Consider the following 25,000-nt stretch of genomic DNA (forward strand, 5'->3'; position numbering starts at 1 on the left):
TGAAACCTGCAGAGAGACAGACCATAACATGAACTATCAGTGAAACTGAAACCTGCAGAGAGACAGACCATAACATGAACTATCAGTGAAACCTGCAGAGAGACAGACCATAACATTAACTATCAGTTAAACCTGCAGAGAGACAGAACATAACATGAACTATCAGTGAAACTGAAACCTGCAGAGAGACAGACCATAACATGAACTATCACTGAAACCTGCAGAGAGACAGACCATAACATGAACTATCAGTGAAACCTGCAGAGAGACAGACCATAACATGAACTATCAGTGAAACCTGCAGAGAGACAGACCATAACATGAACTATCAGTGAAACCTGCAGAGAGACAGAACATAACATGAACTATCAGTGGAACCTGCAGAGAGACAGACCATAACATGAACTATCAGTGAAACCTGCAGAGAGACAGACCATAACATGAACTATCAGTGAAACCTGCAGAGAGACAGACCATAACATTAACTATCAGTGAAACCTGCAGAGAGACAGACCATAACATGAACTATCAGTGAAACCTGCAGAGAGACAGACCATAACATTAACTATCAGTGAAACCTGCAGAGAGACAGACCATAACATTAACTATCAGTGAAACTGAAACCTGCAGAGAGACAGACCATAACATGAACTATCAGTGAAACTGAAACCTGCAGAGAGACAGACCATAACATGAACTATCAGTGAAACCTGCAGAGAGACAGACCATAACATGAACTATCAGTCAAACTGAAACCTGCAGAGAGACAGACCATAACACTAACTGTTCAATAGTGTCAGAGAGTTTATAGATGTTGTATCTTCACAGTCATCGGTATATTTGTCTTACTCTCTAATGTTGGCTTATTTATATTTTGAGATGGTTATATTTTAGAATCGTTTATTTCTACTCTTTTAAATTTGTCTCGCAACAAAAACATGTTTCCTAAATGGGGATTAATAAAGTACTTATCTTATCAGTAAATCATAAAGAATTGGGAGGGATGAAGCCCCCTTTATTGGTCTCACATGCAGAGCACACAGCACACAGTGACATGTGTTCTCTGCTTTTGACCCAACCTAGCACCAGGAGTCTAGTACCAGGAGTCCAGAACCAGGAGTCTAGAACCAGGAGTCTAGCACCAGGAGTCTAGTACCAGGAGTCCAGAACCAGGAGTCCAGAACCAGGAGTCCAGAACCAGGAGTCTAGAACCAGGAGTCTATTACCAGGAGTCCAGAACCAGGAGTCCAGAACCAGGAGTCTAGAACCAGGAGTCTAGTACCAGGAGTCTAGAACAGGAAGTCTAGAACCAGGAGTCCAGAACCAGGAGTCTAGTACCAGGAGTCTAGTACTAGGAGTCTAGAACCAGGAGTCCAGAACCAGGAGTCTAGTACCAGGAGTCCAGAACCAGGAGTCCAGAACCAGGAATCTAGTACCAGGAGTCTAGAACCAGGAGTCTCGTACCAGGAGTCTAGAACCAGGAGTCCAGAACCAGGATTCTAGAACAAGGAGTCCAGAACCAGGAGTCTAGAACCAGGAGTCTAGAACCAGGATTCTAGTACCAGGAGTCTAGAACCAGGAGTCTAGAACCAGGAGTCTAGCACCAGGAGTCTAGTATCAGGAGTCTAGAACCAGAAGTCCAGAACTAGGAGTCTAGTACCAGGAGTCTAGAACCAGGAGTCTAGTACTAAGAGTCTAGAACCAGGAGTCTAGCACCGGGTGTCTAGTACCAGGAGTCTAGAACCAGGAGTCTAGCACCAGGAGTCTAGTACCAGGAGTCTAGTACCAGGAGTCTAGAACCAGGAGTCTAGAACCAGGAGTCCAGAACCAGGAGTCTAGTACCAGGAGTCTAGCACCAGGAGTCTAGCACCAGGAGTCTAGTACTAGGAGTCCAGAACCAGGAGTCTAGAACCAGGATTCTAGAACAAGGAGTCCAGAACCAGGAGTCTAGAACCAGGAGTCTAGAACCAGGATTCTAGTACCAGGAGTCTAGAACCAGGAGTCTAGAACCAGGAGTCTAGCACCAGGAGTCTAGTATCAGGAGTCTAGAACCAGAAGTCCAGAACTAGGAGTCTAGTACCAGGAGTCTAGAACCAGGAGTCTAGTACTAAGAGTCTAGCACCAGGAGTCTAGTACCAGGAGTCTAGTACCAGGAGTCTAGAACCAGGAGTCTAGAACCAGGAGTCCAGAACCAGGAGTCTAGTACCAGGAGTCTAGCACCAGGAGTCTAGCACCAGGAGTCTAGTACTAGGAGTCCAGAACCAGGAGTCTAGAACCAGGATTCTAGAACAAGGAGTCCAGAACCAGGAGTCTAGAACCAGGAGTCTAGAACCAGGATTCTAGTACCAGGAGTCTAGAACCAGGAGTCTAGAACCAGGAGTCTAGCACCAGGAGTCTAGTATCAGGAGTCTAGAACCAGAAGTCCAGAACTAGGAGTCTAGTACCAGGAGTCTAGAACCAGGAGTCTAGTACTAAGAGTCTAGAACCAGGAGTCTAGCACCGGGTGTCTAGTACCAGGAGTCTAGAACCAGGAGTCTAGCACCAGGAGTCTAGTACCAGGAGTCTAGTACCAGGAGTCTAGAACCAGGAGTCTAGAACCAGGAGTCCAGAACCAGGAGTCTAGTACCAGGAGTCTAGCACCAGGAGTCTAGCACCAGGAGTCTAGCACCAGGAGTCTAGCACCAGGAGTCCAGAACCAGGAGTCTAGAACCAGGAGTCTAGTACCAGGAGTCTAGCACCAGGAGTCTAGAACCAGGAGTCCAGGAGTCAAGTACCAGGAGTCTAGAACCAGGAGTCTAGAACCAGGAGTCTAGTACCAGGAGTCTAGCACCAGGAGTCTAGTACCAGGAGTCTAGCACCAGGAGTCCAGAACCAGGAGTCTAGAACCAGGAGTCTAGTACCAGGAGTCTAGAACAGGAAGTCTAGAACCAGGAGTCCAGAACCAGGAGTCTAGTACCAGGAGTCCAGAACCAGGAGTCTAGTACCAGGAGTCTAGCACCAGGAGTCTAGCACCAGGAGTCTAGCACCAGGAGTCCAGAACCAGGAGTCTAGAACCAGGAGTCTAGTACCAGGAGTCTAGAACCAGGAGTCCAGGAGTCAAGTACCAGGAGTCTAGAACCAGGAGTCTAGAACCAGGAGTCTAGTACCAGAAGTCTAGTACCAGGAGTCTAGAACCAGGAGTCTAGTACCAGGAGTCTAGCACCAGGAGTCTAGTACCAGGAGTCTAGCACCAGGAGTCCAGAACCAGGAGTCTAGAACCAGGAGTCTAGTACCAGGAGTCTAGCACCAGGAGTCTAGAACCAGGAGTCCAGGAGTAAAGTACCAGGAGTCTAGAACCAGGAGTCTAGAACCAGGAGTCTAGTACCAGGAGTCTAGTACCAGGAGTCTAAAACCCGGAGTCTAGAACCAGGAGTCTAGTACCAGGAGTCTAGAACCAGGAGTCCAGGAGTCAAGTAACAGGAGTCTAGAACCAGGAGTCTAAAACCCGGAGTCTAGAACCAGGAGTAAAGTACCAGGAGTCTAGAACCAGGAGTCTAGAACCAGGAGTCTAGTACCAGGAGTCTAGTACCAGGAGTCTAAAACCCGGAGTCTAGAACCAGGAGTCTAGCACCAGGAGTCTAGAACCAGGAGTCCAGGAGTCAAGTAACAGGAGTCTAGAACCAGGAGTCTAAAACCCGGAGTCTAGAACCAGGAGTCTAGAACCAGGAGTCTAGAACCAGGAGTCTAGTACCAGGAGTCTAGAACCAGGAGTCTAGAACTCAGGCTAATCTATGTAAACATTTATAAAAAAAACACATACTTTCAAAAGACTTAAAATGGTCAAAACTCAATAAATGGTGTTTCTCAAGGAGGTGGTGTGAATGTGTCTTTCTCTCAAACACCTGGATAGCTCTCTTGAACAGCTGTTCTCTGGGTTTCAGGTTTATCAAGGTATTCTGAAAATATCACCACTATTTTTTCCAAATATCCTTCATTGATGAGTTTATAGCCGTTAGCTCCGCCCTCTATGCTCACAGGGTAACTCCTTCACTGTCAAATAACAACGTTATCCTCCGTGTTCTGAAACATCGATGAGGGTTATTGTTGCTGCCTGCTATACTCTGGTCACATATCTTATATCCTCACATGCATGCCTTCCCTTCAGAGCTGTCTGTCCTCACCTTGTCCACGCTGGAGGACGGCTGGTTGGTTCTGGACGGTTGTTTTGTCCTCGGTCCTTTCGGAGCTCTCTTCCCAGGAACAGCTGCTGGAGTTTTTAAAATGCTTCTCACGATGTCTGGAGAATAAAAACGTCTCTGAATCCCAGAAAGGACAGGACTCTCAGGACGTCTCGCATGTCTCTGAGGGACAGAGAGAGATGACACTGAGAGGAGAGGACTCTCAGGACGTCTCACATGTCTCTGAGGGACAGAGAGAGATGACACTGAGAGGAGAGGACTCTCAGGACGTCTCACATGTCTCTGCAGAGTGTCCACATGGAGACTCTGTGAGGAGAGAGTCCTGATGGTGGAGGATCCATACAGAAAGACTGGTGTCCTCCCAGCAGGAAGACGAGCTCCCAGCATGCACCACAGCGACCGGAGGAGCATCTTGACACCTGGAAACAAAAACAAAAGTTTAGATTTTGCACGAAAAATATCAGATTCTGCGGGAAAAAAGTTACATTTTCAGTCTCTTACTCAGGGTTTAACGTGTAAAGAATACAGTACACCGTGTTATTTTATGATCAATTAATGGTTAATGGAGCTCCCAGCATGCACCACAGCGTCCGGAGGAGCATCTCCACATCTGGAAACAACTGCAGGAGAGCAGTACAGTCTAATCTTAACACAAAATAAGAGTAAAACCAACAGCACTGACCTTGACTACAGTAACCAGCTTTACATATCCTCACTCTCGTTATCAGTCTGCTTAACATTAACACATGCAGTGTTTAATAATGTGCATAAGGCAGATATTATTACAAATACAGAGTTAAACCTGCAGCTGCATTTAAGTGAAGCTAACAGATTAGCATGCTAATGAAGCTACAATCTCTCCCTGTGTGACTGTTAGCATCTTGTTAGCTCACCTGTGGGTGTATCTGACGGCAGATATTCAGCAGCTTGTTGTTTTAAATCTGCTTCAAAGTGTCACAAAACGTTTTAAAATGTTAAAATAAAACAGTAAAAATAACATCTCTGAAACATGCCTTCCTGCTGAAGGTGACGTAAATCACGTAATGACGTAGATGCGTACTTTTTCCATCCCCGAGCGCTGACTGGCAGGCTGACGAATGTGTATTTCTTTAGATGTTAGGCTCAAAATTAATATTATCCAAAGTTGGACTTATTAGTTTTGAAGAACCTCCTCTGGTAATTTGTTTTAATAATAATTACACACACACACCTCAGTCTGAGGGCTCCTTTCCTCAGGCTTCTTGGTTTCCTGTAAGTCTTAACTCAGGGTAATAAACAGCCTCTATTGACCTTCAGCTCCATCAGAGCTTTGCTTTAACGCAATTTCACACATTTACTGTTTCAAAAGCTTGAAATCACATGCAATCTTTACAAATATAACCTTTTTTTGTATTAATAAAGTCTCCAGATGTTAGCTCTGTAGCGCCCCCTCTGGTGGAGTCAGGGTTTTTCAAGGAAACTTCTTTTAAAACACAGTTTATGGAAGTTATGGTAAATTAACGCAGAATAAATACATGATGTATGATTTATGGTACATATTACTTATTAGGCATAAACTAAATTGCACACAATGTTGGTTTTGCTAAGTAAAGGTGAGAACTGCATGCCGAAGAACAGGTACAAAAACAATTGAAATACTGTATCATATTAAATGTTAAAATCAGCTAAATTCACAGGTAAATCTCAGCAGGTGACTCTCAGGTGTGCACGGCGTCTCCTGTTGCATCATGGGAGATCGTACACCATACACACTCAGATAACTGTTTTTCTGCAGGACAAAGGTCAAATTCTGCAGGAATTATATCACTTTTTGCAGGAAAAATATCAGATTCCTGGAAGTTAAAGATCTGTTTTTGCAGGAAAAGGATCAGATTCTGCAGGACAACGTTACATTCGCAGCCTTTCACTCGGGGTTAATCTGTAAAATGTTCAAATTGTAGCATAGTTTTTTATAATCAATCAACCGTTAAGGTACTTAGAACGATATGTTTTCAGCCTCTGACAGAAAACTGAATTAAATCTGAGCTTTTATTATTATGAATGTCTTGCACTACATTTTATTCCTGTACTTTATGTTATAACTTTCTATCGTCTTGGCTCTTCAACCCTTTTTAAATGTCCTTTTTGTCAGGGAATCATTCGCCCTGCATGTCCTCCTCCTTCGCCCTCTGACGCAGAGGCCCAGCCTCGAGCAGCCGCTATCTCCCTGAAGGAGGGGCTGCCCTGGCAAGTTGTTGTTGTTACCAGTTTGCGACCGGGCAGTAGGGATGGGTATCATTTGAAATGTATCGATTCCGATTCCGATTCCGGTTCTGCTTATCGATTCCGGTTCTTATCGGTTCCCCGTTTCGATTCCAAAATTGTAAAAGAAAGAGGTCAAACGTTTAGATAACAAAAATATCTTTATTCTTTTAAGCTTTAACTGAAATTGTTACAAATGAAAAATATATACATGCAATACAAATGTATTGCACAATAGCTGTGCTTTATTTTAACTGAGCTATGCCTGTGGCCAGCTATTAACAGGCATTACACTGTGCCTTGTCTTTTTCTTTTTTAGTGTAGTGGAGCCTCACTTCAGAGCGTTTACCGTGACCCATCTTTGGTGTTATGAAGTGACTGAGCTCGTGAAATGTCTACGGGAGGGCGGGGGGAGCCTCGCTGCGGGGCAACTGTGGACCTCTGTCGCCTGTCAGCGCAACTTACATGATGCCGTTTAAAAAAATTAAGGGCGATGCCGGCCGTCAGAGTACCGAGCCGGCCGTCAACGGCCCGCTGACGAGCGGTCGTTCTGTGATTCTCCAGGTCCGACCTGTATTCCACCGGGTCACGGCGGCGCCGCGCTGCAGACGGACCCGCTGGAATACAGGGTCTACCGCGTTTAGGAACCGTTGAGCAGAACCGAAATTGTGTATTTTGTATGGGTACCCAGTAGGCTACCCGGCATTTTCTTATCGGTTCTCATCTGGAACCGAGTTTCGGTTCCCAACCCTACCGGGCAGAGTTAGTTATTGTTGTGGGACACCTGGAACACATCCTTCTCGGGGTATAGATGACCCCGAGCCATAAGAGACAACAACTGTGATTCAGTGTCCTCAGCTGTTTAGTCTTTCTTTTGAAGAATGTTGATCATTACACTCTGAACTAGTTACAACCTGGGGCTACAGGAGGGGTCATCTCTACCGTGTGGTCAGACCGTGACCCGTGACATGTCTTGTGAATTCTCCGGCCGAAGCTCCATATAAACCGTCAGTGTTTGACATCAGAGCTCCAGCTCTCCTCGTGTCTCTCTGAGTCCTGACTCCATCAGAGCTCCAGCTCTCCTTGTGTCTCTGAGTCCTGACTCCATCAGAGCTCCAGCTCTCCTCGTGTCTCTCTGAGTCCTGACTCCATCAGAGCTCCAGCTCTCCTCGTGTCTCTCTGAGTCCTGACTCCACCAGAGCTCCAGCTCTCCTCGTGTCTCTCTGAGTCCTGACTCCATCAGAGCTCCAGCTCTCCTCGTGTCTCTCTGAGTCCTGACTCCACCAGAGCTCCAGCTCTCCTCGTGTCTCTCTGAGTCCTGACTCCATCAGAGCTCCAGCTCACCTCGTGTCTCTGAGTCCTTACTCCATCAGAGCTCCAGCTCTCCTCGTGTCTCTCTGAGTCCTGACTCCATCAGAGCTCCAGCTCTCCTCGTGTCTCTGAGTCCTGACACCATCAGAGCTCCAGCTCTCCTCGTCTCTCTGAGTCCTGACTCCATCAGAGCTCCAGCTCTCCTCGTGTCTCTCTGAGTCCTGACTCCATCAGAGCTCCAGCTCTCCTCGTGTCTCTGAGTCCTGACTCCATCAGAGCTCCATCTCTCCTCGTGTCTCTCTGAGTCCTGACTCCATCAGAGCTCCAGCTCTCCTCGTGTCTCTGAGTCCTGACACCATCAGAGCTCCAGCTCTCCTCGTCTCTCTGAGTCCTGACTCCATCAGAGCTCCAGCTCTCCTCGTGTCTCTCTGAGTCCTGACTCCATCAGAGCTCCAGCTCTCCTCGTGTCTCTGAGTCCTGACTCCATCAGAGCTCCATCTCTCCTCGTGTCTCTCTGAGTCCTGACTCCATCAGAGCTCCAGCTCTCCTCGTCTCTCTGAGTCCTGACTCCATCAGAGCTCCAGCTCTCCTCGTCTCTCTGAGTCCTGACTCCATCAGAGCTCCAGCTCTCCTCGTGTCTCTCTGAGTCCTGACTCCATCAGAGCTCCAGCTCTCCTCGTGTCTCTCTGAGTCCTGACTCCATCAAAGCTCCAGCTCTCCTCGTGTCTCTCTGAGTCCTGACTCCATCAGAGCTCCAGCTCTCCTCGTGTCTCTCTGAGTCCTGACTCCATCAGAGCTCCAGCTCTCCTCGTGTCTCTGAGTCCTGACTCCATCAGAGCTCCAGCTCTCCTCGTGTCTCTCTGAGTCCTGACTCCATCAGAGCTCCAGCTCTCCTCGTGTCTCTCTGAGTCCTGACTCCATCAGAGCTCCAGCTCTCCTCGTGTCTCTGAGTCCTGACTCCATCAGAGCTCCAGCTCTCCTCGTGTCTCTGAGTCCTGACTCCATCAGAGCTCCAGCTCTCCTCGTGTCTCTCTGAGTCCTGACTCCATCAGAGCTCCAGCTTTCCTCGTGTCTCTGAGTCCTGACTCCATCAGAGCTCCAGCTCTCCTCGTGTCTCTCTGAGTCCTGACTCCATCAGAGCTCCAGCTCTCCTCGTGTCTCTCTGAGTCCTGACTCCATCAGAGCTCCAGCTCTCCTCGTGTCTCTCTGAGTCCTGACTCCATCAGAGCTCCAGCTCTCCTCGTGTCTTTGAGTCCTGACTCCATCAGAGCTGTTTTCATGAGGCTCTTTGTTTCAATATAATGTTAGGTGCAGCATTGAACTGCCTTGTTGCTGAAAAGTGATTTAATAATAAACGTACTTTCTACAGAATCCAATAGTTTATCATAAATCTTCGTATAAAGATGAAAATAACAAATAAAGGGAAATCACAGTAAATAAAAGACAAACTCAAATATGAGGATTTGGCATTCTTTGTTATTGTCGCATATACATAGACTTTTCATTTTGTACACGTTAAATACTCTTGTTATCCATCTGATACTGACGGTCATACAAAATATACGATAGCTTCTCTACGTCATAATTCTCCATAAAGTCTTATTTTATATCTGGTTTAAAAAATAAAACAGCAGAGATGAAGAAAGACAGACGTGGAGATGGTTTCGATATTAAAACACAACATAATCTCAAAACAAAAGACACAGTGAAGGAAAGCAAAAGAACTGCATGCCGAAGGACGGGTACAAAAATAATTGCAATGTACGGAATATTAAATGTTTTTACAAATGTTGGAGTTACAGGTAAATCTCAGAAGGTGACTCTCAGGCTTGCACGGCGTCTCCTGTTGCATCATGGGAGATCACACATCATACACACTCAGATAATAACTGTTTCTCTGCAGGACAGATTCTGCAGGATGAATTTCGTGTTTTGCAGGAAAAAGTTTAGATTTTGCAAGAAAAATATCATTTTTTGCAGAAATAAAATAAAATAAAATCATATTCTTCAAGAAAAAGTTTACATTTTGCAGAAAAAATATCAGATTCTGCAGGAAAGGGGGGTTGGTGTAGCTCAGCATCGAGCCCCCCCCCCCCCTTGGATCAGACGGGCGGCGGGTTTGTGTAGCTCAGCATCGAGCCCCCCCCGCCCTCTTGGATCAGACGGGCGGGGGGTTGGTGTAGCTCAGCATCGAGCCCCCCCCCCTTGGATCAGACGGGCGGGTGGTTGATGTAGCTCAGCATCGAGCCCCCCCCCCCCTTGGATCAGACGGGCGGGGGGTTGGTGTAGCTCAGCATGGGGGAGAAGGAGTGCAGGAAGTTGTTGGACTGAGAGCAGTAGTCCTCCTCTGTGAGAGGCAGCAGGAAGCTGAGGAAGACGAGGAGCAGGAGGAAGATCTGAAACGGAAGAGACACCAGCAGAACCCTCCGGAACCACGAGCTGCAGAACCTCCAGGGAACCGGGTCAGAACGGGAGGAACCGGATCCAGCGGCGCTGAGAAACCTGAAGGAGAGAGAGGTCAGGAACATTAACTTGATTTATTTGTATTTGAACCACATTTGATTCAATATGTTCTTTTCCTTTGATTTGTTTTATTCTTCTCTCCTCGTAGCCTTGTGAAGCATCTTGAGACGACGTTGTGTTTAAAGTGTGCTCTATAAGTGAAATGTATGATTCATTATAATGCACACTATGTTTTTACTGCACATATTTTATATTTGATTCCATTCTATTTCTATTTCTATTTACTGCTTTATTTGAACTATATCTTCTTTCAATGTTATTATAGTGTTCTAAAAATAGTTCTCTGTGTTTTTTTAATTCTTGTTTTATTTGTATGTATGCTCCACGAGTTCTATTTCGTCCCTACTGACCGACAGAGGTGGTGCTCTAGCACTGGATAGGTCCATCGCGCGCATGCGCAGGTCGAGTACCAATAACAACAAAGTCCCCTGTGACCCACGTGACACCGACTATATCAGCCGTCGTCAGAGGATCTGTTCCTTTCATCTTCTCGCTGCGTGAGAGTACCGTGGCTACATTCTTGCAGCCTACAGCGTTCATTCGGTTTGAACGTTTGATCCAAGGATTTCTCTGCAAACAGCTGGCTGCGTGCAGCTTCGCCACTGTGAAAGTGTCAGCTGTTTGGCTGACGCTTGTAAGCACTGGCCACGGTTACTACCGTTTTGATTATTAGCAGCAGCCGCTTGGCTAACATCTTCTGCTGAGCTTCATTGTTTAACTCAACCAGTGAAGGCAGTGTTCTCGCCCCCGCTCCTGGTAGACGTGTTGCTTGATTCTATCAGCAGCCGCCCGGCTAAGCTGTCCTGTTAAACTTCTTTATTTAATCCAGCCAGGTGAAGGCATTGCTCTCGCTCCCGCTCCCGGCTACGCTGCATCTGGCTACCTACAGACTGGCTCATTCATGTAGTGCCTGTGTGGCTTCTCTTGAGCCCGAGGACGGCCATGACCGCTGCCCCCCGCAGCTCAGTTACTGGGCTGCCTGTACTTCCGACCCTTGGGTGGTTTCCACCTCAACCCAGGGGTACGAACCGCAGTTCCGGCCCCTAGCCTTCGGCCGGGTCAAAATGACAGTTGTCAGCGATCCGGCAGAGGCCTTAGCTCTGGCCCAACAGTTGTCCGTCCTCTTGGCCAAGGGCGCAATCGAGCCAGTAGACCCTCTGCTCCGCCCAGGGGGTTCTACTCGGCGTACTTTCTTGTGGGCAAGAAAGTTGGTGGATTTCGCCTGATCTTGGACCTCAGAGGAATCAACAGATTCCTGAAGGTGCTGCCATTCCATATGCTGACCACAGCAGACACCCTTTGTGTTGTCGCACAGGGGGAGTGGTTTGCAACCGTGGACTTGAGGGATGCCTACTTCCACATGCCGGTTGCATCTCACCACAGGAGGTTCTTGAGGTTTGCCTTTTAGGGCCGTCACTATCAGTTCCGGGTGCTTCCCTTTGGTCTCTCCCTCTCTCCAAGGGTGTTCACCAGGGTTGTGGTGGCAGCTCTCACTCCCCTGCAGGCACAGGGCGCGAAGGTCCTGCCGTATTTAGACAACTGGCTGGTCTGCACGCCGTCCCGGTCTCAAGTGGCCCAGGATACGGCGCACCTCTTATCTCACGTAGTCCGTTTGGGCCTAACAGTAAGCACCGCAAAGAGCTGCCTGGACCCTTCCCAACAGGTCACTTACCTGGGGATGGTCCTAGACTCGGTCGCCTCGAGCCTACCTGACACCTCGTCTCGTGGACGACTCTTCCCAACTTCAGGCCGGGAAAGATGGTGCCTTATATTCAGTTCCTCCGGCCCTTAGGCAGACTGGCGGCTGCCTCAGCCGTTGTGCCCTTAGGTCTGCTGTCGTTGCGCCCCATGCAGATGTGGCTGAACAGCCTTCACTTGGACGCCAAGTGGCACAGGCACAGGGAAGTCAGGGTGTCGCAGCATTGCCTCCACTCTCTGTCACGCTGGAGGGGCAGGGCCTATCTTCTGATGGGCGTGCTCATGGGCGCCATCCCATCCCGCCAGGAGACCATCACCATAGGTGCATGTCTCTCAGGGTGGGGTGCAGTGCGGCAGGGCAGGACCGTTCGGGGTCAGTGGTCTGCCCAGGAGGGTGCGCGCCAGGTCAACGTGCTAGAGCTTCGGGCTGTGCAGCTTGCACTCACGCACTTTCTACCCCAACTGGGGGGCAGGAATGTGCTTGTTCCTTGGGACAGCATGTACGCTGTTGCTTAGACAACAGTCCCTTCTAGATAGTGGACGTTCTCACTCTACTCTGAGTTTATGTGGCTGCTATTTCTGCCCGACATGTTCGGGTCGACGGCGCCACGGCGGGGTGCCACAGGTCGGTGTCCCTCTTCCTGAGAGGGGGGCTTTACGGCAGCGTCCCCCTAGCACCCCGAGGGCTCCGGCTTGGGACCTGCCCCTGCTACCCTATCATCTCCTCCCTTCGAGACCCTGGCCCAGGTGGGGCTTAAGGGGCTGTCCACGAAGGCAGCATTTCTGCTTGTCATAGCCTCAGGGAAGCGAGTTGGGGAGTTGCACGCCCTCTCCGTGAGCGATACATGCCCGAGGTGGGACTCTCAGGTGTTGCCTTTTGGGCAAATGTGGCATTCCTGCCCAAGGTGCTTCCACAAACCCACTTCAATCAGCCTGTCCAGCTGGCACGCTTTGACATTCAGGAGAACGGCACGTCGAAGTTGCTGTGCCCTGGGGGTGCCCTAAGGGCGTACATATTGATGCTACTGCTTGTATACGGCAGTCGGAGCAGCTCTTTATTTGCCATGGCGGCACTAAAAGAGGTTATGCCCTCTAAACAGCGGCTGTCCCACTGGGTTGTCGATACCATCTCACATGCCTATGAGGCCAGTGGCCCCCCCCTGCCATCAGGGCTGAGATGCCACTCTACAAGGAGCATCTCAACATCGTGGGCTGCCCTGACAGGGGTGCCCCTGGAGGCCATCTGCGCCGCGACGTCGTGGGCGTCTTCTGGCACATTCTCCAGGTTTTATCGGGTTAATGTCGCCACTCCCCATCCTCTGGGCGTGGTCCTATTGCCGAGCTCCGCTGCTTCCAGTAGTGAGCAAGGGCTTGGATTCTTCATGACATGGTTGGTATAAGTCATCCAGTGCTAAAGCACCGCCTCTGGCGGTCAGTAGGGACCAAACAGAACCGTAGTTACGAGTCCCGGATGACCGTAACCAGGAACCAGAGTATCACTCAGAATTCTTGTGTGCTCGCGAGAAGATTCTGGGAACAGATCCTCTGAGGACAGGTGACTTTGTTGTTATTTGTAATCGAGCGGCGCATGCGCGCGATGGACATATCCGGTGCTAAAGCACCACCTCTGGCGCTCATCCGGGACTCATAGAACCGTAGTTACAGACGTAACTATCTTTTTAGATCACCTCTTGACTATGGAAGAGTTTCAGAGCTAGGTACAGAGGAGGAGGAGTTATTCATTTATTTATTAGAGTACATTAGAAATATCCTGAATTAATTCAGATTGTCAAAAATATATTTGAAATGTAAAAAATGAAGTCGTAAATATTACGAAGAAAAAGTAGAAAACTATTAACGTTAAAGAATAAACCCAAAGTTTGACTTTATTCTCGATATCAGGCGATATTTATTTATAATGATTTAATACCAAAATGCAAGAATTTTTCACTTTTTGTCAACATTTACAACTTTATTATTAATATTTCTCATTCTGGACTTATTCAAACGTATTATTACATGAACTTAATTTTCACTTTATTCTCAAAGTAAATAAATGTCCCTCCTCTCATTTCCTGCCTCATACCTGGCTATAATAGTCTTGCATATTTTAAAATACCACCTGAAATGTTCCTGATCTCAGAAATAACTGCCAGAATAAATTCAGAGTGATTGAGTAATCTTCTCTGTAACTGAGTCTCTGCTGAGGAGCAACATGCTGGGTTTAACACTGATCTCTACATGCTAACGTACAGGTGAGACACTTATAGAGACAGTCTGTACAGGTGAGACACTTATAGAGACAGTCTGTACAGGTGAGACACTTATAGAGACCGTCTGTACAGGTGAGACACTGATAGAGACAGTCTGTACAGGTGAGACACTTATAGAGACAGTCTGTACAGGTGAGACACTTATAGAGACACTCTGTACAGGTGAGACACTTATAGAGACCGTCTGTACAGGTGAGACACTTATAGAGACACTCTGTACAGGCGAGACACTGATAGAGACCGTCTGTACAGGTGAGACACTTATAGAGACACTCTGTACAGGTGAGACACTTATAGAGACTGTCTGTACAGGTGAGACACTGATAGAGACAGTCTGTACAGGTGAGACACTGATAGAGACATTCTGTACAGGTGAGACACTTATAGAGACAGTCTGTACAGGTGAGACACTTATAGAGACAGTCTGTACAGGTGAGACACTGATAGAGACAGTCTGTACAGGTGAGACACTTATAGAGACACTCTGTACAGGTGAGACACTTATAGAGACACTCTGTACAGGTGAGACACTTATAGAGACCGTCTGTAAAGGTGAGACACTTATAGAGACACTCTGTACAGGCGAGACACTGATAGAGACAGTCTGTACAGGTGAGACACTTATAGAGACAGTCTGTACAGGTGAGACACTGATAGAGACAGTCTGTACAGGTGAGACACTTATAGAGACAGTCTGTACAGGTGAGACACTTATAGAGACAGTCTGTACAGGTGAGACACTTACAGAGACAGTCTGTACAGGTGAGACACTGATAGAGACACTCTGTACAGGTGAGACACTTATAGAGACAGTCTGTACAGGTGAGACACTTATAGAGACAGTCTGTACAGGTGAGACACTTATAGAGACAGTCTGTACAGGTGAGACACTTATAGAGACAGTCTGTACAGGTGAGACACTTATAGAGACAGTCTGTACAGGTGAGACACTTATAGAGACAGTCTGTACAGGTGAGACACTTATAGAGACAGTCTGTACAGGTGAGACACTTATAGAGACAGTCTGTACAGGTGAGACACTTATAGAGACAGTCTGTACAGGTGAGACACTGATAGAGACAGTCTGTACAGGTGAGACACTGATAGAGACAGTCTGTACAGGTGAGACACTTATAGAGACAGTCTGTACAGGTGAGACACTTACAGAGACAGTCTGTACAGGTGAGACACTGATAGAGACACTCTGTACAGGTGAGACACTTATAGAGACAGTCTGTACAGGTGAGACACTGATAGAGACAGTCTGTACAGGTGAGACACTTATAGAGACAGTCTGTACAGGTGAGACACTGATAGAGACAGTCTGTACAGGTGAGACACTTATAGAGATAGTCTGTACAGGTGAGACACTTACAGAGACAGTCTGTACAGGTGAGACACTGATAGAGACACTCTGTACAGGTGAGACACTTATAGAGACAGTCTGTACAGGTGAGACACTTATAGAGACACTCTGTACAGGTGAGACGCTTATAGAGACAGTCTGTACAGGTGAGACACTGATAGAGACAGTCTGTACAGGTGAGACACTGATAGAGAGACACTGATAGAGACAGTCTGTACAGGTGAGACACTGATAGAGAGACACTGATAGAGACAGTCTGTACAGGTGAGACACTTATAGAGACAGTCTGTACAGGTGAGACACTTATAGAGACAGTCTGTACAGGTGAGACACTGATAGAGACAGTCTGTACAGGTGAGACACTGATAGAGACACTCTGTACAGGTGAGACACTTATAGAGACAGTCTGTACAGGTGAGACACTGATAGAGACAGTCTGTACAGGTGAGACACTTATAGAGACAGTCTGTACAGGTGAGACACTGATAGAGACAGTCTGTACAGGTGAGACACTGATAGAGACACTCTGTACAGGTGAGACACTTATAGAGACAGTCTGTACAGGTGAGACACTTATAGAGACAGTCTGTACAGGTGAGACACTGATAGAGACAGTCTGTACAGGTGAGACACTGATAGAGACACTCTGTACAGGTGAGACACTGATAGAGACAGTCTGTACAGGTGAGACACTTATAGAGACACTCTGTACAGGTGAGACACTGATAGAGACACTCTGTACAGGTGAGACACTTATAGAGACAGTCTGTACAGGTGAGACACTTATAGAGATAGTCTGTACAGGTGAGACACTTATAGAGACAGTCTGTACAGGTGAGACACTGATAGAGACAGTCTGTACAGGTGAGACACTGATAGAGACAGTCTGTACAGGTGAGACACTTATAGAGACAGTCTGTACAGGTGAGACACTGATAGAGACAGTCTGTACAGGTGAGACACTGATAGAGACAGTCTGTACAGGTGAGACACTGATAGAGACAGTCTGTACAGGTGAGACACTGATAGAGACAGTCTGTACAGGTGAGACACTGATAGAGACAGTCTGTACAGGTGAGACACTTATAGAGACAGTCTGTACAGGTGAGACACTTACAGAGACAGTCTGTACAGGTGAGACACTGATGGAGACACTCTGTACAGGTGAGACACTTATAGAGACAGTCTGTACAGGTGAGACACTTATAGAGACAGTCTGTACAGGTGAGACACTGATAGAGACAGTCTGTACAGGTGAGACACTTATAGAGACAGTCTGTACAGGTGAGACACTTATAGAGACAGTCTGTACAGGTGAGACACTGATAGAGACAGTCTGTACAGGTGAGACACTTATAGAGACAGTCTGTACAGGTGAGCAGCTCCTCTGCAGAGCGAGTTAGCGTTAGCGTTAGCTTACAGACAGCACGCCGAGGCGAGGAGACGCAGCGATTAGAAACAGCCTCGTAAAAAGTTTAGTTTTGATTTATTAAAGCGGGGAGTTTGGGAAATAGGTTCATTCGGTTAGCTGGGAAATGCTAAGCTAGGCTAACTTGGCTTTCTATTCTCAAGTTAGCCTAGCTTAGCATTTATTAGCTGTTACAGAAAGAAAACAAATAATTTTCATTGATTTATATTTTCATATTAGACCGATTGTGAATTTAGTTTTTAGTTCTGAGATTATATTCGGAATTCTGAAAGAAGTCAAAAAGCGAAAATTCTAAAAAAAGTAAAGAAATATGTAAAATAATCTAAAGTCTGAGTAAACAAGAAAATATGAAAATTCAAAAATCTGAAAAAAAATCTAGAGAATTCAAAGTTAACCTTTTCCACACTTTTGTCATATATTTAGTATCATTTCTATATTTTTCTGTTTTCTGCGGTGACATCATATTTATCAAATTAATAAAGTATATTTAATCTAAATCAGAAGTTGAGTTTCTAAAGGGAGATCTGCGGTAACAATGTTTTGTTTCTTCCTGGGAGTTAGACGTGTTTTGTGCTGAAGGCAAATCATAGAAAACATTTTGAAGCTGCAGTGTGTAGTGCATGCACCCCAAAGGTGACTTCATACACACTCAGGCTGCAGCTTCGTTTGGCTACAGACAGACATTACATTTAGCTGACGCTGAGTAACTAAGGGCTAAGTGACTTACTCAAGGGCACACTAGTGGTGGTGTTCCTGGCGGGATTTGAACTCACAACCTTCCGATCTTCAGCCCACCTCACTATCCAGACTTTTAATATATTTTACAGGATTGTTTTCTCTGCAGAATTATGATCAGACACCAACAAGTGTTTCTACTAATGTGACTCCAGGAGTGCATGGACATGAATGAGCTTCACCTCTTACCATGTGAAAGATGGAGACCTGAGGTTGACCAATGACAGACTGAGAGGGGGGGGGGGGGGGGGGGGGTAGTTGGTGATAAAGCAGCAGAAGAAGAAGAGATGACACACACACACACACACACACAGCAGCCTGAGCATTGTTCATTGCAGACATTTTCCGGCTTTTCAAAGAAAGTGTGTGTGGGGTTAGAATCTGCAGTTCTGTTATGAAGCAGACGACGAAGAGGAGGAGGAGCTCTTCCTCACTGCGAGCTACACACAGATGATCACGGACCCCCACCAGCATGAGCAGAAACATGAGGACTACAAATGTGTTTCAGGTGCATCATGGGAGGTTGAGTTCTTTGATCTTGTGCTAGGTGCTAGGAACCAACAGAAAGGTACCTGTGGGGGGGGGCTCCCGGCTGTGACACACTACTATCGCCTCGCTGCTGTTTGCAATGAACAGGTGGTGAGGGAGGGTAAAAGAAAGAAAGAATGTTTCAGTCGATGGAGAGAAATCCCAAAACGAAAGAAGAGCAGCAACAAAATCATGAGGACGATTTTGTGACAGAAATCTGGCTTTTTCTCTGTCCAGACATTCATGAAGCAGCAAGATGCTAACATGCTAACTCAACCTAATGCTAATACATGCTAACTCAACCTGATGCTAAATACATGCTAACATGCTAACTCAACCTGATGCTAATACATGCTAACATGCTAACTCAACCTGATGCTAAATACATGCTAACATGCTAACTCAACCTGATGCTAATACATGCTAACTCAACCTGATGCTAATACATGCTAACATGCTAACTCAACCTGATGCTAATACATGCTAACTCAACCTGATGCTAATAAATGCTAACTCAACCTGATGCTAATACATGCTAACTCAACCTGATGCTAATACATGCTAACTCAACCTGATGCTAAATACATGCTAACATGCTAACTCAACCTGATGCTAATACATGCTAACTCAACCTGATGCTAATACATGCTAACTCAACCTGATGCTAAATACATGCTAACATGCTAACTCAACCTGATGCTAAATACATGATAACATGCTAACTCAACCTGATGCTATGATAACATGCTAACTCAACCTGATGCTATGATAACATGCTAACTCAACCTGATGCTAAATACATGCTAACATGCTAACTCAACCTGATGCTAATGCATGATAACATGCTAACTCAACCTGATGCTAAATACATGATAACATGCTAACTCAACCTGATGCTATGATAACAGGCTAACTCAACCTGATGCTAATACATGATAACATGCAAACTCAACCTGATGCTAATACATGATAACATGCAAACTCAACCTGATGCTATGATAACATGCTAACTCAACCTGATGCTAATACATGCTAACATGCTAACTCAACCTGATGCTAATACATGATAACATGCTAACTCAACCTGATGCTATGATAACATGCTAACTCAACCTGATGCTAATACATGATAACATGCTAACTCAACCTGATGCTATGATAACATGCTAACTCAACCTGATGCTAATACATGATAACATGCTAACTCAACCTGATGCTAAATACATGATAACATGCTAACTCAACCTGATGCTAAATACATGCTAACATGCTAACTCAACCTGATGCTAAATACATGCTAACACGCTAACTCAACCTGATGCTATGATAACATGCTAACTCAACCTGATGCTAAATACATGCTAACATGCTAACTCAACCTGATGCTAAATACATGCTAACATGCTAACTCAACTTGATGCTAAATACATGCTAACATGCTAACTCAACCTGATGCTAATACATGCTAACATGCTAACTCAACTTGATGCTAAATACATGCTAACATGCTAACTCAACCTGATGCTAATACATGCTAACTCAACTTGATGCTAAATACATGCTAACATGCTAACTCAACCTGATGCTATGCTAACATGCTAACTCAACCTGATGCTAAATACATGCTAACATGCTAACTCAACCTGATGCTATGATAACATGCTAACTCAACCTGATGCTAAACACATGCTAACATGCTAACTCAACCTGATGCTAAATACATGCTAACATGCTACACATATATTGCTTTCTCATGTCTGCAGCCTGCAATATGAGCCTAATAAAGTCATGCTTTCTGCGTCTCTTAATAACATTCAACCAGTGTTCCTGAGAGACACAGGAAGAGGACACTAGAGGAGAGGCTTTAGGGAAGTCTTTCTCTTTAAGTGGGAGAGAAACAAGTGACAGAACTAAAAGAAGGAGGAGGAAAGAAAGAGTCAGAAAGAAAGGAGTCTCCAGATTTCTTGCAGGGTTTTGCTGTGGGAACACACCACATGCAAGAGAAGGAGAGAGTTCAGAGGGAGGTGAGGAGGTGAGGAGGTGAGGAGGTGAGGAGGTGAGGAGGTGAGGATGGATATGTTGTTCACAGGGACTTGTCTTGGAGCACATGTTAGATCTATTTATTAAGTATTTCATCTGAGTGTCTCGAGGTGGAGCGTGCAGAGGAAGGCGGTACGTTACCGATCGGCGGCGGCTCGGTGTGCTGCGTCCTGAGAGCGGACTCAGAGAACCAGACGTGTCCAGATCATCTGCAGAGGACCAGGAGGACAGGTCCTAGAGAGAGAGAGAGAGAGAGAGAGAGAGAGAGAGACATCAGATATCAGACAGGAGGACAGGTCCTAGAGAGAGAGAGAGAGAGAGAGAGAGACATCAGATATCAGACAGGAGGACAGGTCCTAGAGAGAGAGAGAGAGAGAGAGAGAGAGACATCAGATATCAGACAGGAGGACAGGTCCTAGAGAGAGAGAGAGAGAGAGAGAGAGACATCAGATATCAGACAGGAGGACAGGTCCTAGAGAGAGAGAGAGAGAGAGAGAGAGAGAGACATGTTTACTTTACTTTTCAGGGTTAGGGTAAAAGGTGGATTTGGACTGGAGGGCTTTACGGGTTAATGATGGAACGTTTAGACGATGCCTCAGAGACCAGTTGGATCATGTGACTGTTAAGTGTTCTGTGAGCAGAGCTTCTCTCCTCTGGGGATGAAGCTGCTCCGTCCCTGCACTTCAGATCCATATCACTTTTAGATTGACTTCCTTTATTACTTTATTAAATACAACAAAAGACAGACTTTGCCCATAAACCACCAAGTGTCCGTTTCTCAGGAGGTGCAGGGGAGTGTACCTGCTGGACTAACACAGGACCATCTCATGGTGTCTCATGGTGTACCTGCTGGACTAACACAGGTCCATCTCATGGTGTCTCATGGTGTACCTGCTGGACTAACACAGGTCCATCTCATGGTGTCTCATGGTGTACCTGCTGGACTAACACAGGTCCATCTCATGGTGTCTCATGTTGTACCTGCTGGACTAACACAGGTCCATCTCATGGTGTCTCATGGTGTACCTGCTGGACTAACACAGGTCCATCTCATGGTGTCTCATGGTGTACCTGCTGGACTAACACAGGTCCATCTCATGGTGTCTCATGGTGTACCTGCTGGACTAACACAGGACCATCTCATGGTGTCTCATGGTGTACCTGCTGGACTAACAGAGGTCCATCTCATGGTGTCTCATGGTGTACCTGCTGGACTAACAGAGGTCCATCTCATGGTGTACCTGCTGGACTAACACAGGTCCATCTCATGGTGTCTCATGGTGTACCTGCTGGACTAACACAGGTCCATCTCATGGTGTCTCATGGTGTACCTGCTGGACTAACACAGGACCATCTCATGGTGTCTCATGTTGTACCTGCTGGACTAACACAGGTCCATCTCATGGTGTCTCATGGTGTCTCATGGTGTACCTGCTGGACTAACACAGGTCCATCTCATGGTGTCTCATGGTGTACCTGCTGGCTGCTGCTGATCTCCAGGACCCTGCTGATCTCCCTCAGGTCTCTCGTCACCTCCTTCAGCAGGAGCTTCAGACGGTTCCCGATCACGTGCACTTTCTCTTTGGCCTCCAGACAGTCGCTGCCCTGAGCGTGCACGAGCAGCTGCAGAGACATGTCCTGCAGGGAGGACACCTTCAGCTGGGAGTCCAGCAGCTCCTGGCGGATCACCTGGGACACACGTTCAGAAAGTTATTCTGGATATGTGTTTCTCTACTTTAGTCCTGTGCTTCAAACCTGAGGGTTTCTGTTCCCTCTGTTTACACCGACCTCCTGCAGGCCGGGTGCCGTGGATCAGCTGTTCTGTTGTTGTTGTTGTTATTGTTGTTATGCATTGAATATAATATCAAATATCTTAAATAAAAGGGCCAGTAAAGGGTGGTGTGGTTTCAGTACCGTGAGGGTCTTGTGGTGCAGATGTTGTGTTACCATGAGGGTCTTGTGGTGCAGATGTTGTGTTACCATGAGGGTCTTGAGGTGCAGATGTTATGTTACCGTGAGGGTCTTGTGGTGCAGATGTTGTGTTACCATGAGGGTCTTGTGGTGCAGATGTTGTGTTACCGTGAGGGTCTTGTGTTGCAGATGTTATGTTACCGTGTGGGTCTTGTGGTGCAGATGTTGTGTTACCGTGAGGGTCTTGTGTTGCAGATGTTATGTTACCGTGAGGGTCTTGTGGTGCAGATGTTGTGTTACCATGAGGGTCTTGTGGTGCAGATGTTGTGTTACCATGAGGGTCTTGTGGTGCAGATGTTGTGTTACCATGAGGGTCTTGTGGTGCAGATGTTGTGTTACCGTGAGGGTCTTGAGGTGCAGATGTTATGTTACCATGAGGGTCTTGTGGTGCAGATGTTGTGTTACCATGAGGGTCTTGTGGTGCAGATGTTGTGTTACCATGAGGGTCTTGTGGTGCAGATGTTGTGTTACCGTGAGGGTCTTGAGGTGCAGATGTTATGTTACCATGAGGGTCTTGTGGTGCAGATGTTGTGTTACCATGAGGGTCTTGTGGTGCAGATGTTGTGTTACCATGAGGGTCTTGTGGTGCAGATGTTGTGTTACCATGAGGGTCTTGTGTTGCAGATGTTATGTTACCGTGAGGGTCTTGTGGTGCAGATGTTATGTTACCGTGAGGGTCTTGTGTTGCAGATGTTATGTTACCATGAGGGTCTTGTGTTGCAGATGTTATGTTACCGTGAGGGTCTTGTGGTGCAGATGTTATGTTACCGTGAGGGTCTTGTGGTGCAGATGTTGTGTTACCGTGAGGGTCTTGTGGTGCAGATGTTATGTTACCGTGAGGGTCTTGAGGTGCAGATGTTATGTTACCGTGAGGGTCTTGAGGTGCAGATGTTATGTTACCGTGAGGGTCTTGTGGTGCAGATGTTATGTTACCGTGAGGGTCTTGTGGTGCAGATGTTATGTTACCATGAGGGTCTTGTGGTGCAGATGTTGTGTTACCATGAGGGTCTTGTGGTGCAGATGTTGTGTTACCATGAGGGTCTTGTGGTGCAGATGTTGTGTTACCATGAGGGTCTTGTGGTGCAGATGTTATGTTACCATGAGGGTCTTGTTGAGCAGATGTTGTGTTACCATGAGGGTCTTGTGGTGCAGATGTTGTGTTACCGTGAGGGTCTTGTGGTGCAGATGTTGTGTTACCGTGAGGGTCTTGTGGTGCAGATGTTATGTTACCATGAGGGTCTTGTGGTGCAGATGTTGTGTTACCGTGAGGGTCTTGTGGTGCAGATGTTGTGTTACCGTGAGGGTCTTGAGGTGCAGATGTTATGTTACCATGAGGGTCTTGTGGTGCAGATGTTGTGTTACCATGAGGGTCTTGTGGTGCAGATGTTGTGTTACCATGAGGGTCTTGTGGTGCAGATGTTGTGTTACCATGAGGGTCTTGAGGTGCAGATGTTGTGTTACCATGAGGGTCTTGTGGTGCAGATGTTATGTTACCGTGAGGGTCTTGTGGTGCAGATGTTGTGTTACCGTGAGGGTCTTGTGGTGCAGATGTTATGTTACCATGAGGGTCTTGTGGTGCAGATGTTATGTTACCGTGAGGGTCTTGTGGTGCAGATGTTATGTTACCATGAGGGTCTTGTGGTGCAGATGTTATGTTACCATGAGGGTCTTGAGGTGCAGATGTTGTGTTACCATGAGGGTCTTGTGGTGCAGATGTTGTGTTACCGTGAGGGTCTTGTGGTGCAGATGTTGTGTTACCATGAGGGTCTTGTGGTGCAGATGTTGTGTTACCATGAGGGTCTTGTGGTGCAGATGTTGTGTTACCATGAGGGTCTTGTGGTGCAGATGTTGTGTTACCATGAGGGTCTTGTGGTGCAGATGTTATGTTACCGTGAGGGTCTTGTGGTGCAGATGTTGTGTTACCATGAGGGTCTTGTGGTGCAGATGTTATGTTACCATGAGGGTCTTGTGGTGCAGATGTTGTGTTACCATGAGGGTCTTGTTGAGCAGATGTTGTGTTACCATGAGGGTCTTGTGGTGCAGATGTTGTGTTACCATGAGGGTCTTGTGGTGCAGATGTTGTGTTACCATGAGGGTCTTGTGGTGCAGATGTTGTGTTACCGTGAGGGTCTTGAGGTGCAGATGTTGTGTTACCATGAGGGTCTTGAGGTGCAGATGTTGTGTTACCGTGAGGGTCTTGAGATGCAGATGTTGTGTTACTGTGAGGGTCTTGTGGTGCAGATGTTGTGTTACCATGAGGGTCTTGTGGTGCAGATGTTGTGTTACCATGAGGGTCTTGTGGTGCAGATGTTGTGTTACCGTGAGGGTCTTGTGGTGCAGATGTTGTGTTACCATGAGGGTCTTGTGGTGCAGATGTTATGTTACCATGAGGGTCTTGTGGTGCAGATGTTATGTTACCGTAAGGGTCTTGTGGTGCAGATGTTGTGTTACCATGAGGGTCTTGAGGTGCAGATGTTGTGTTACCATGAGGGTCTTGTGGTGCAGATGTTGTGTTACCGTGAGGGTCTTGTGGTGCAGATGTTGTGTTACCATGAGGGTCTTGTGGTGCAGATGTTGTGTTACCATGAGGGTCTTGTGGTGCAGATGTTATGTTACCATGAGGGTCTTGTGGTGGTCCTGCAGGGTCTCCCGGTCCCTCCCCGGGTCCAGGGGCAGCAGCTGGTTCCTCCTCCGGTCGATGTTCTCC

The 25,000-nt window shown here is 46.9% G+C and overlaps 2 protein-coding genes across 4 annotated transcripts in view; both read right to left on the minus strand.

Moving 5' to 3' along the window:
* The window catches only part of rmnd1 (required for meiotic nuclear division 1 homolog), a 17,695-nt gene extending 11,233 nt beyond the window's left edge, over window positions 1-6,462 (minus strand). Inside the window, exons 1-3 of one of the 3 annotated variants that reach the window (XM_079692720.1) lie at window positions 5,072-6,456; window positions 4,680-4,798; window positions 4,161-4,597 (exon numbers count right to left, since the gene is read on the minus strand). In XM_079692720.1, coding sequence (XP_079548846.1) covers window positions 4,161-4,589 — 429 coding nt within the window. In that variant the 5' untranslated portion in view covers window positions 4,590-4,597; window positions 4,680-4,798; window positions 5,072-6,456. Of the gene's footprint in view, window positions 1-4,160; window positions 4,598-4,679; window positions 4,799-5,071 lie in introns of all 3 variants that reach the window. The other 2 variants (XM_079692719.1, XM_079692721.1) reach the window with 2 other exon arrangements.
* A 2,724-nt stretch (window positions 6,463-9,186) lies between these two features.
* syne1b (spectrin repeat containing, nuclear envelope 1b) overlaps window positions 9,187-25,000 on the minus strand; it is a 165,932-nt gene continuing 150,118 nt past the window's right edge. The window contains exons 105-109 of the mRNA XM_079692895.1: window positions 24,910-25,000; window positions 21,799-22,011; window positions 20,464-20,556; window positions 18,327-18,373; window positions 9,187-10,232 (exon numbers count right to left, since the gene is read on the minus strand). The exon at window positions 24,910-25,000 is cut by the window's right edge and continues 38 nt beyond it. Coding sequence (XP_079549021.1) covers window positions 9,995-10,232; window positions 18,327-18,373; window positions 20,464-20,556; window positions 21,799-22,011; window positions 24,910-25,000 — 682 coding nt within the window. The 3' untranslated portion in view covers window positions 9,187-9,994. The remainder of the gene's footprint in view (window positions 10,233-18,326; window positions 18,374-20,463; window positions 20,557-21,798; window positions 22,012-24,909) is intronic.

This window comes from Notothenia rossii (assembly GCF_949606895.1).
Source record: "Notothenia rossii genome assembly, chromosome: 7".
NCBI lineage: Eukaryota > Metazoa > Chordata > Actinopteri > Perciformes > Nototheniidae > Notothenia > Notothenia rossii.